The 11,705-nt window shown below is 37.3% G+C and overlaps 1 protein-coding gene across 4 annotated transcripts; it reads right to left on the bottom strand.

Annotated features, from left to right (window-relative positions):
- Positions 1–3,741: 3,741 nt before the first annotated feature.
- LOC132636046 (protein MULTIPLE CHLOROPLAST DIVISION SITE 1) lies at positions 3,742–10,322 on the bottom strand. 4 transcript variants are annotated; one of them, XM_060352711.1, is made up of 7 exons: positions 10,142–10,299; positions 9,062–9,185; positions 8,914–8,986; positions 8,580–8,813; positions 8,328–8,494; positions 7,842–8,229; positions 3,742–4,259 (listed from the first exon to the last, which is right to left on the bottom strand). In XM_060352711.1, exons 3-7 carry the CDS (start codon positions 8,959–8,961, stop codon positions 4,059–4,061), a joined length of 1,038 nt encoding a protein of 345 aa, XP_060208694.1. In that variant the 5' UTR covers positions 8,962–8,986; positions 9,062–9,185; positions 10,142–10,299; the 3' UTR covers positions 3,742–4,058. The 4 variants fall into 4 exon arrangements, with proteins under 4 accessions (XP_060208694.1, XP_060208695.1, XP_060208692.1 ...); XM_060352712.1 differs by having other exon boundaries at positions 9,080–9,185; XM_060352709.1 differs by lacking the exon at positions 9,062–9,185 and having other exon boundaries at positions 10,142–10,322.
- Positions 10,323–11,705: the final 1,383 nt, after the last annotated feature.

Below are 11,705 nucleotides of genomic sequence, written 5' to 3'. Positions count from 1 at the left end.
TCGTGTCAAATAGTCTTTCAATCCGAATCTTCCAATCGATGTACTTGTCCAGATCACTAGTTCCTTTAAATGGTGGAATAGTGATCTTGCATTGTTAAGATTAGTATCCCTTCCGCCTTGATTCCCTCGGATCAGTTCCGGATAATCATCATGGTTGCCATAGTCGTGCTCAAGATTTCTCCCAACAAACGTTTCCTCTATATCTCCTTTGTCCTCTTTGTTCTTGGGCTCTCTGAACATATTGTTGATCAAACTCGTCTTCGACTTGTTCTAAGTCATGGACCTCAACATCTTCATCAATCGGGACTAAATGTCTCCTTGCCCTCATAGGAGGTACTTGTACTTGATTCTGAGGTTCCGGGAGTATAGGATTTTGAAATCTAGGAACTTAAGGAGTTCCCATAGCACAAGAATTACGGGCGGCTTCTTCTCTCATTCTTTGTTGACAGGGCACCTCACTAAATTGCTCCGGTGGTAATGTACTAGAACCGGCGTCCCCTGGAACCAATGGTGCTCCCCCTTGTTCAAGGGCTTTCATCCTTGTTTCCACTCCGTCTATCTTAGCCGTCAATTGAGCGGTCATGTTGTTCATTGCCACCACAAGGTCAGCTATAGTCATTCCTCCTTGTGCCTCCGCAACAATTTCATCTCCCGCCATCGTACCTACACAACAAAGCTTAAAGAAATGGGTTAAGGTTAGAAATCACCTTACTCACTCCCTTACTTTATTTAGGTCGAGCTCGGTTCCCTCAATAATGTAAAGGTTTGGTTCTCTCCGACTTGTTGTAATTTTTGCTTTCTCGGAATTGACCAACTCTTTTTCGATCACTTCAGCTACACAAAAGACGCTACCTCTTCGGGATTAGAGTAGGTTTATGGGACTCTAGAGTCGGACGACTCCTTTAAATGCGGCGCACTTGAGTCAAACAATTCACTACGAATCAAAACGAGAAAAGCTTGAAAAGAATTAGCACGAAAGAAGTTCTAGCTCAAGAACTAGTAAACTTTGAGTAGGTGATTACTCAATTGATACTAGCAAGAATTTATGTCACAAATAAAGGATTAAGAAGCTTCCCAACACCCCCCCCCCACCCCATCCCCCCCACCCCCTTAAGACGTGCAAGGCTTTTTTGACCAACTTGTCTTGGAATTCAATTACTACAAATTTTAATGATAGCTTCTCGTCTTCCCAAAAAATGACTAGGGACTTGCACACTTGACTTCTTATTTTCCCAAGAGGTGATTAGGAACTTGGACACTCTTTTCTGAAGGTGACCTTTAGTCTTCCCAAGAATTGACTTAGGAACTTATGTCAATTAATGGTTTGACTATTCGTTTGCCTCTACACCCTTTCACACATCCCAAACTGATTTTTGACTTCCCCTAATGAGTGCAGCCCCTTCTCTACATTTTGGAGGGGTTCAATGCACCAACTCCTTGGAAATTAACTCTTGGCTAGGCCCTTTGACCTCCAAAACAGCTTTCACACTCCCTAACACCTTGAAAGCGTATCACCAAATTAGATCAAACAAAGATAGTAAAGCTGAAATTATCAAGAACACACATGAACATTCACAAAATCTTTATGAACACTCAAGAACACAAATATTCAAAACACTTCAAATGATATACCAAAACGACCATCTTGATGTCTAGTTTCTAAATATCACCACGGATCACCCAGACACCTAAACTAGTGGCACGATTAGAGACTTTAAAAACAATAGTTCATGAACTTCTTCTTGAACTTATGAGCATCCAAGAACACAAGTCTTCAAACACCAAAATCAGATTCACCAATAGATCAAGAACACCCAAATACTCCAAGTAACACGAATTTCATCCAAAACAACAACGATCAAGAAGTTGAAACCCTAAGAACACTAGGAAATTTCGTCCAAGACAATTTATTTATTTTAATAAAGTTTGATACAAAACAAGGACTAGATTTGTAGGGACAAATCTATGACCGGCTTCTGATACCAAATGATGCAAGAAAATAAAGACAAGATAGAAAAGAAGACACAATTAATAAACAATTGAACAATAACTAGAAGAACTAGTCCTAGTTACCTTCCAAAAGGATCAAAGGCACCTATCTTATGCAACAATCCTCAAGAGAATAACAATCCCTTGCAAATTGAATGAACAAAACAAGGTTGTACAATTTGGAGTCCACCAAATCACAACAAGTCTCAACTAGAGAGAAAAGCTCAATATTTATATATTTCAAGATAGGTTGAATGAGAAATAGTTCTAGATAGGTTGAATGAGAAATAGTTCTAAGTGTAGCTTATATAGGTAAGGTCTTTTAAAAAGTAGCCACGAGTCTGCTTTTAAAATATGGCCTCGCAGGGCTCCAATCATTAGCCACACGCATGGGCTATCCATGGGCTATCCTTCACACGCATGGGACTCCAAAGTGGGTTCATGGGCTCGTAGAAATAAGTCCATAGGCTACTTCCCCGGGCTAGGCAGTGTCCATGGCTCCTGAAACGCAAACTCCTTCTCCAAAGCTAGGTGAACATCATGAAGGACCCTAGCTTGACTCCTAGTAAATTGCCGGGACGACTGGAACATGTCAGTTTGGACGGTATCATCCTCCTTCATTAGGGTTATTCAAAGGGGACACCTAATCCCATTGACACTAACAATTTGATGAGTGGACGCCACGTGGCATGCCACCTCAACACCCCAACCCATTTTACCCCTCCCTTCCATTTGTTCTTCCATCGCTACTGTTTCCCCCCCCCCCCCCCCCCCCCCCCCCAAACCACCACCACCATTGTCACCACTACCATGACAACCTCAAATCTTCATTAATTGTTGTCTATATACCTAGGTACCCATTCCAGTTCAATCCTTGTTTATGTTATGCCAACAATGTTCCAATCTACTATTATTCATCTGGTCAAGTAATAACGAATTAACCTTTGAAATAGAATACTGGGGATGCAAAATAACTCATTTGGTTTGCTTTCCTAAAGATGGTAGAATTCAGTGATTATTAAATTAGTTAAAAACTTCTTTTCATATCAACTTTGCATCTTCAAAAATGCAGCTTTTGTTCTTTCTAGTAAAGACTATGAGTGTGAATTAAATCACGAGTCAGGAGTTTTAACGAGCGAGTTTTGGAATGCTAGCTGTCATTGGCAATATGCAGCATATACAATACTTCATTTACAATTTGAGGAATGCAATCCTTACAAAAAAGAGGCATAAGAGGGTGCAGTAATTGTGACTAATATTGCTTATCAAAGGTGCATGGCTTTCAAGATCTATGCAAATAAATCAAAAGAACCCAACTGGAGTACGAAAAGAGATCTAGAACATAACACTTCATCCACAGTAGATGGTAAAAAGATTCCAGCAGCACTCAAAAACAAAAAAACTTTGTGTTAATACATGGAGATTTGAGGTTGTCATGGTGGTGTAAATGGTGGCAATGGTGGTGGAGGGGAAGGAAAGTTGAGGTGGCATGCCACATAGTTTCCACCTCATCAAAATGTCAGTGCCACGTGGGATTGGGCCACCTTGGTCAGCCCTAACGGAATAGGGGTATATGAAATATATGTAAAGGTTGGAGTATTTTTGTATCAATAGTATAACGGGGATAAAATTGATCATTTTCGCATAATAGAGGGGCAAATTTGAACCTTTCCCAAGTTAAAACTAGAAATTACGCTCTGCAATCAAAGAGAGGTCGTTAGATATAACCCCTTATCCAACATAGAAAATAGATAGAGCAGCAAACATTTTATAATAAGCACCAATTTCATGGTGACAGCCAATGGTTCAGAAAATGTTTCAAAGCTGAGTCGACGGAATAGGCAAAGGTTACAACAGTGAAATCTATTGTAGTACATAAAACAATAGGTAGCCATTTGGTACACTTGGCTGCAAAGCAAAAAACTTCTATTTACAGTCTCATTTCTGATTATTGACTTGCTGCTAGAACCCAGCAACATCATGACTGAAAACATGACTATCAGGTTTCACTTCAAACTTGTCCTTTACCCTATTTCTAAAATAATTTACAAAACGGTATTGAAACAAATCTAGGGTTTCTCCATTTCTTCAGACCTATGCTTGTTGACAAAGGAATCACGAGCACCCTCTGATTCAGAAACTTTGGAGCCCATTTGCCGGTTATTTGGGCCTTGATCGAGTTTCTCCTGTGTCTTTAGACGCGTTTTGAATGGCCTCTCAAAATCTTTTGCAGCCCCAGGATCAATGACTATTTTACCAAGTTTTTGCTCCTGTAACGACAACATCAAGGGCTTTCATGCCATTTACTAATAATCGAAAGAAAGTGAAACTCCAAACTGTTTGAACTACAAGTGACATCCAGCATGATTCATGCATACACACTCTAATGTATACAAGGAGAAATTAATACATACCTTTCAACTAACATGGAAGAATACATTAAAACTGTGGACAGGTTATGCTCTCTGGACACCTTTCTGGTCTTTTAATTGGGTGATGGAAAGAAACTCAGGTTAAATTTGAGCCTTGAACTGAGAGATGGGAAGAAGCTGAGATTATGGGAAGACAGATGGTTGGGACATGGAGCTCTGAGGGACCAATTTCCGAACAAGAAGGTGAAACTATTGCACAATGCAGGAAAAATGGGAAACAGAATCTGAAATTCGGAAACAATGGCGGATGCTGGAAGAAGTGGAATGGGAAGGTCAGAAGCAAGACAATTATTGGGGAGGCAATAACATGGGGAATTTTTTTATTTTTTATTTTATTATTATTATTATTATTTATTTATTTTTTGGAGATGGTAACAAGCATAGTACGGGGAATTTTTTAGTGAAGAGAGAATATAAACAGTTCAGGAGAAGAAGCTAACGAGAAATAGACAGCAAGACACCTTGGCTATCAGTTTGGAAAGATAAGAGCACCAACAAAAGTTTCTTAGGACTCCTTTGGTAGGCTGTACTAAATAAAATAGTCTTTGTATTAAAATTTAGTCCAGCCAATACATTGTTTGGGTACTTGATTCAACTTAATCACACCTAATACATGGATAACTTATGCACCATAGGCTGTCTTATCTTATACCGAGGAGACCATGGGATAACTTATACCAGGTTTAGATATACCTGGATAAGACAACTAAAATGACTAAACTACCCATCCATCCTTTTCCTAAATTTCTTTATACACAGCCTTATTAGAAAATCCTACAAAATCAAGGGTATAATTGTAAAGAGGATTTTGTACAGTTTAAAATAAAACACAAGCTTAGGTTATACATTGTATATCTAATCTGATTAAAAAAGTAATCCCAGCATTACAATCCTTGTGTTAGTAACCCCTGCATTACTAATCCCTCTATTACTAATCCCTGCATAACTTGTCTTCGTACCAAATGACCCCTTAATGTATAGCCTTGCGTGATGCACATTTGACATGACATGAATTGACTAGAAAAGGTTTTACAAATACAACAGATGCTGTATGTGCTACACCAGGCAAGCTAAAGGAAGAAGTATTAACCTTACCAAAAAAAAATTAGTATTAAGCTGAACCAACTGAAGACAAATAGGGAATTCCACAAGGGAGGCTGTGCTTTTTGCTGTAAATAGAGCATCTTGTTGATGCTAATGTGAATAAAGTTTTACTTAACTTTCCCCAAAAAAAGAAGAAAGAAGAGCATGTCAACTACTAGTCCCAAACAAGAAATGACGAGAGGGGAGGAAGATTTCCAATGTAAAAGAAATGAAGTATCCTAAGGTGGAGTACAACCTTACTAGCTTTCATTGGGAAGTTCACAGACTTGCTCATCTTTTGAAAGATTTAGAGATGGTGTCTCTCCATGAACAAGCCAAGGATTGCAAAACATAGTATGGACAGCATAGGCTCTTCCAGTTGACCATTGAAACAACTCTGGAAGTCTAAAGTGCCTTAGAAAGTTAACTGTTTTATGTGGTTGTTGGCTCATGATGCATGTGTCACACACACCACACAGTAACCTACAGAGGAGGAGTTATGCTATGGAGCAGGTGCTTCATGTGTAACTGTAACAGTGAGGTGGAGTGCAGCAGCCATCTTTTTTTTGCCCTGTCCAGTGACTGGTCAGATGTGGGCTCTCTTTTTTAATCTCTTCGAGATAACCACGGTTATGCCATCCACAATTAAGGAGCTACTAATCTGTTGGAAATCTAGGGGTATTAGCAAAGCTCTTACGAAGATTTGAAACATCATCCCTGCTAGAATATGCTGGAGTATATGGCAAACGAGAAGCCAGGTGTTTTGACGGAAAGACAGTTAGCGTACAGCAGGCTTAAATTCAAATGTTTATGGGTTTTTCGCCTTTTAGTGTAATCTACAGGATATCAAGAATGAAGACAGTATGTTAAGACTTCATTGAATACTTGCAAGATTAGGACTATCACTACTGAAATCCTACTTTTTTTGTACAGAAGGATTCCTGAAACTTGTACTGTCTTTGCACTAGCTTGGTGCTAAGCCTTCTCTTTTTTCAATATACATGTTTACTCACCTTCTCCCAAAAAATAATAATAATAATAATAATAATACAGTAGTATCATATTCCACAAGACTTCTAATTGGAGAAAACACTTTTTTTGTTACCCTCCTTTTTTGGGAGTCTTTGCTAGTTTACACCTAATTTATTTAACGTTTTTTACCGGAGAGCAGCAGAATTCTTTCTTTAATTGCTAAAAGTAATTCACTAAAGAATTACTGTCATACTAATTAGAATTGACACCATGATTCAATTGGTGTTTCAAGACGGTCATTTTTTCACTTTGGTTTACTGCTACTGATTTCAAATTTTTTGCGCTCCCTATTTATGTAGAAGTATATCAACCAATACAAATTCACACTTACGGAAAACTAACAGACCAGATACCCCTCAAAGCACAATGAGCTACCATATCAACATAGATCTGAACTATGAAGCAAAAATGGGGTGTTCAGTTGCTACTACAACTAGGTAGAAGTACGATGTTTAGGGAATTTCACTAAATGTGCAGGCAACTCTGCAACTTACATCTCTTTCCATCTAATTGAGGTGGGAAGTTCTATCTAGTCTATTCTTTTCCCTTCTTACTACAAGCTTAGAATATAGCATCTAGAAATCCATTATTTTTCACCGGCCATAAAGCGGTTTATCGCTTAAAATAAAGGGAAAAAGAAGCCATGCATCATTATTTTTTGAGATAATGGACAAAAACACACCTCAAGTATCAACTTTTTTTGAGTTTCCTACCTAAACTATCACTAATTAGTTTGCAAAACACACCTCAACTATCAGTTGTGAGAGTTTCCTACCCAAACTATTAGCAACTAGTTTGCAAAACACACCTCAAAACTGATAGTTGAGGTGTATTTTGCAAGCTAGTTGGTGATAGTTCAGGTAGGAAAAGTGAACAAGTGATAGTTCAGGGGTGTTTTGCAAATTAGTTCGTGATAGTTTAGGTAGGAAACTCTCACACCTGATAGTTCAGGTAGGAAACTCAAAAAAATGTGATACTTGAGGTGTGTTTTTTACCCTTAAGTCACGCATTATCTTAACTTCCCCCAGAGTTTTAAAGCAAGAAACCAGGAGAATCTTGTAGTTCAGCTACAAATCAGACTACATTTGCATGAATGTAATCAATGTTGCAATTGGGCAAATGACAACGCAACAGTGTAATGGCAGATGTGGTTATGAAAATGCATCCAACATGCTTATGAAGTCTAAAGTGATATTGGTGGTAACCGGCCTGGAGATGTAAAGATTTTAACAACTGCAAGAATCAAGTAGTGAATTTGCTTTTCTTTACCACGTCTTGAAGCTAATATGGGCTATGATTGCTTACACTTTGGAGTGCCTCAAGCTTTCTCTGCAGAGCTTCATGTTCTGCCTGAATACGGAATGGGACACCGTGCTTCTGGTAAACATTGGTTTGTGCGAGATCCTCATCAATTTCACTTGCAGTAGTTGCAAAAGGATGATTTGCAGGAATCCACCTGATAGTGTCAGGATCCACATCTGGAGGTACTGAATCACCTTCTCTAAGAAACAGTGTTGGTCTCTTCCACTGATATGCACGTGACCTCCTTTTCTGATGGACAGCTTGTTGCTCCTTGGTAAGAGTTACCGGTGCCAAACGGTACACTTTCCCACACATCTCTACAGTTGAATTACTCTTGCTGACTTTCACTAATGGATTATTGAATGGGTCGTCATATTTGAGAGGATTCGATCTGAATTTAACCACAAATCAATAAGGAAAAGCACGCATTACACAAGCACCGAATTTTAAGAAATAGAAAGAGGAATTGAAAAGGTGAATGATCCATACATGCCTCTTCTATCAGATCTTAACTGGCCACGCCTGACAAGATCAGCTACAGAACCAGGGCCGTTGCGTCTTGACCTTTTTGAGACATAACTCCTCACCATTATAACCAGTAAGGTGACCACGGTAGATAGTCCAATTGCTAAACTAACACCAGAATGTTTCTTTACCTGCAATTGTAGTAAAGGAAAAAGGGGAAAATGAAGACTATATTAAAGGTCTAAGCTGGTTTCAATCATGAATTTAGGAAATTACCAGGAGGGTATGGGGAGGGAGAGATTTGATGGTCTCTTGTAATTTGGTAACAGTGTCTTGCACTAAACTCCGCTTCTCGGAACTCACAACCATAACTTCATTCTTCGAATTCTTGTCATCATCATTGGTACCCAAGGCAACTACGCCAAATTTCTTCAAGGTCCTCTTGCTCCGCCACGCACAATCGAACAAATAATCCCTTCTCAAGTCGACTGCCTTTGCTGGAATTCCAAGCTTTTCAAACATAAATTAATTGATAATTAAGGCATATTTACTAAAAAGAAAGAGAGTAAAATGGTGGCATGAAGAGCTAATTTCAGGTGACAAGTGGTACCGGAACTGAGACTGTGTGAAGCTGTAGAGTCCAAATTGAAGCTGCCATTTCTGTAACAGTAAACTTATTCTCTCTGCACAACAAAAATTAGGGAAAATTCTTCCTAAAACAAGATTAAACAACGCATCAGTAAACAGTCAAAAGGTACCACGCAAAGATGCCAAACCCTTTTCTGGCAGTCCCTTTGGAGAGGCTGCTATAGGGTGATGGTTAAAATTCACAAATAGCAACTGCCTGAGTTACAATTTGTTAGGGCCTGTTCGGAAAGCCACCTGGTAATTGGAATTGGTGTAATTATTAGGATAATAATTACACAGCCCAGTAATTACACAATTGTGTAATTATAACAACCTGTTTGTTTGTCATAATATAATTATAGTGTAATTACAAGAGTGTTGTTTGGTTGCACAGGTGTAATTACACAGTTAGTTTAATTTAAAAATAAAATTTAATTATAAAAAATTTAAAATTAATATTTAAAAAATATTTGCCTTTATAAATGTTATTAAATTAGTTATTTAATAACACATTGTTCCTTGAAAATATATTAATTAATAATCATATATTTGAAACTAATATTGTAAAAAATAATTGATATATATATTTTTTAAATTAACAATATTTAATTTTAATTAATTATATAACTTAAAAGAAGACTTTTTGTGAGAACGTCATGAAGTGTATGTTCGACAAAAAAATAATATTTATAAATATAATGTCATAATATTATTCAAATGTTTGACACAAAAAATCCATCAAATGTAAGTGAAAAATAAACAACATGAAATCTGAAAGCAAATAACTTTAAATTGAAAATATAACCTAAATTCAAAATTCAAAGGAAATATTTTAACATAATACTCTTATGTCAAATTACAACATTACATAAGTAAATTCCAACGTAACTTAAATAAATAATTCAAAAGAAAAAAAAATATAAGTCTATAACCTCATTCACAACGAAATTCTACTTTAATAACATCACTAGTTATATACCAAGTTTGTTAAAGACTCATTCTTTCCGATATTAAGAGGTGTAGTTTAAAAAATTAGAATAATAACACGGCTATGCTAATGAATAAAATAAAAAAAATACGAGCAATTACATAGAACCACAAGAAGTATAGATTGAGAATGAGAAGAAAGGAAATGAAAAATAAATAATATAAAAAGAAAAATACATTTGCAACAAGAAAGGAAGAACAGATCTATTGAACTGAAAATTTACCTGAACATGGAGCTATCGAAGCAATTCGACATCTGGAAGTGTGAATCAGCAATAAACCATTAGATTAACATCATATGGCATGGTCATTATCTTCACACAATCACTAGCGACAAGAATCATCGAAGAATGGATGCAGAGAAAGTGAAGGCACCAGAGAATTAGGGCACGAATTAGGAAAGTAGACAAATATAATATGTTTCAGCTGTTATTTGTTTTTTTCTTTAATTGGGCCTGACCCGTCTGTGGGTTGGGCCTTTAAAGACCACTCTTGATTTTCTGAAAATTAATAAAAACCCATATGGGCATAATTTGTTTATTAAAAAAAAAAACCTTGTAATTACATCCTCGCAATTATACTCAATTCTCACCTAACTGTGTAATTACTTGGTCAAACAATCAAGTCAAACTGTGTAATTACATCCAATTCCAATTACTTGGGTGGCTTTCCAAACAAGCCCTTACTCCGTTTCAAAAATAATGTCTCTCTCATTTTTTTTTCCACTACTCTTTAATTCCAACTTTATACATAAAAATAAAGCACATTTTGGTATATTCTACATATCTTTAATTAAAAATCTTTGATTCAAAAATATTCTTTACTTTTTAAAATTTCGTACCAAGTCAAAACCAGACAAACAATTTAAATGGAGAGGGTACTTGTTATATCCTGCATTTTCGAATGTCGAATTATTTGTAAGCTGAGGTGGGGCCCACACGTCAAGATTTTTTTTTGGAACATGTGACAAATTATATGAATCACATATGTGAAGTTAAACACAACTCAAGAAGGACCCTTGGGCCAAATCAAAGTGGAAGCCCTCCAAAAGGACAATTTAAGGAAGCATTTTCGGATGATCTGACTTCCAGGGGCAAAACCGGTATTATAAGTTTGGAATTTAGGAAAACGCCCAGAAATAAAAGTTGTAGATAATTGAATTATCTTTCCATCCATAGGTCGTGGGCCCTCATACGATATCGGGATCAAAGGTTATGACCGTTTTACTGAACGAACATCCAGTCAGAAATTTTAACCCTGCGCGAACGCGCCCAGAGGGGGCGCGAACGCGCAGAAGGAAATCATTTACTCTACGCGATCGCGCCAGAAGGCGGCGCGATCGCGATGAGCACTTTTCTAGCTGCTTCTGGCAGCTTCCAAAACAATTATAAAGAGGGGGAGACCCCCTCATTTTCAGTCCAAAACCACGAACACCACCCCAAAAATCCCAGAAAATTTCCCAACTTTCCACCACCAAATTTTAGCCCAAACCAGGTATAATTTCCCAATTTCAGTCCGGATAGCGTATAATTTTCACTGCAGAATCGTATGGCGGTGTGTTGTGGCATAAAAATAAGGTGAAAAGGGGAAGATACAACAATATTAAAAGGAGAAAGGTATGAATCTCTTCCTATTTGTGTTAATACTAGTTTATTTACGAAGAAGACGCGATTAAATAATTGTATACTGAGTTAATTAGTTAGGAAAGTTGGAAAACAGCGTGTGGGCTGTTTTATGGAATATGTTGATATGAAAAAAGGATATTATTGATGTTGGTATTGTTGTTGT

The sequence above is a fragment of the Lycium barbarum genome, chromosome 4, assembly GCF_019175385.1.
Source record: "Lycium barbarum isolate Lr01 chromosome 4, ASM1917538v2, whole genome shotgun sequence".
Lineage (NCBI taxonomy): Eukaryota > Viridiplantae > Streptophyta > Magnoliopsida > Solanales > Solanaceae > Lycium > Lycium barbarum.
This window is presented reverse-complemented; position numbering and strand designations above follow the sequence as displayed.

Excerpts from the sequence above, each read along its gene's own strand:
- LOC132636046 (XM_060352709.1), bottom strand. The coding sequence starts at position 10,173 with ATGTCGAATTGCTTCGATAGCTCCATGTTCAG. Across the intron at positions 8,987-10,141 it reads TTCGATAGCTCCATGTTCAG|AGAGAATAAGTTTACTGTTA; the intron begins GTAAATTTTCAG and ends TTTGTTGTGCAG. Across the intron at positions 8,230-8,327 it reads AGATCTGATAGAAGAGGCAT|ATCGAATCCTCTCAAATATG; the intron begins GTATGGATCATT and ends GGTTAAATTCAG.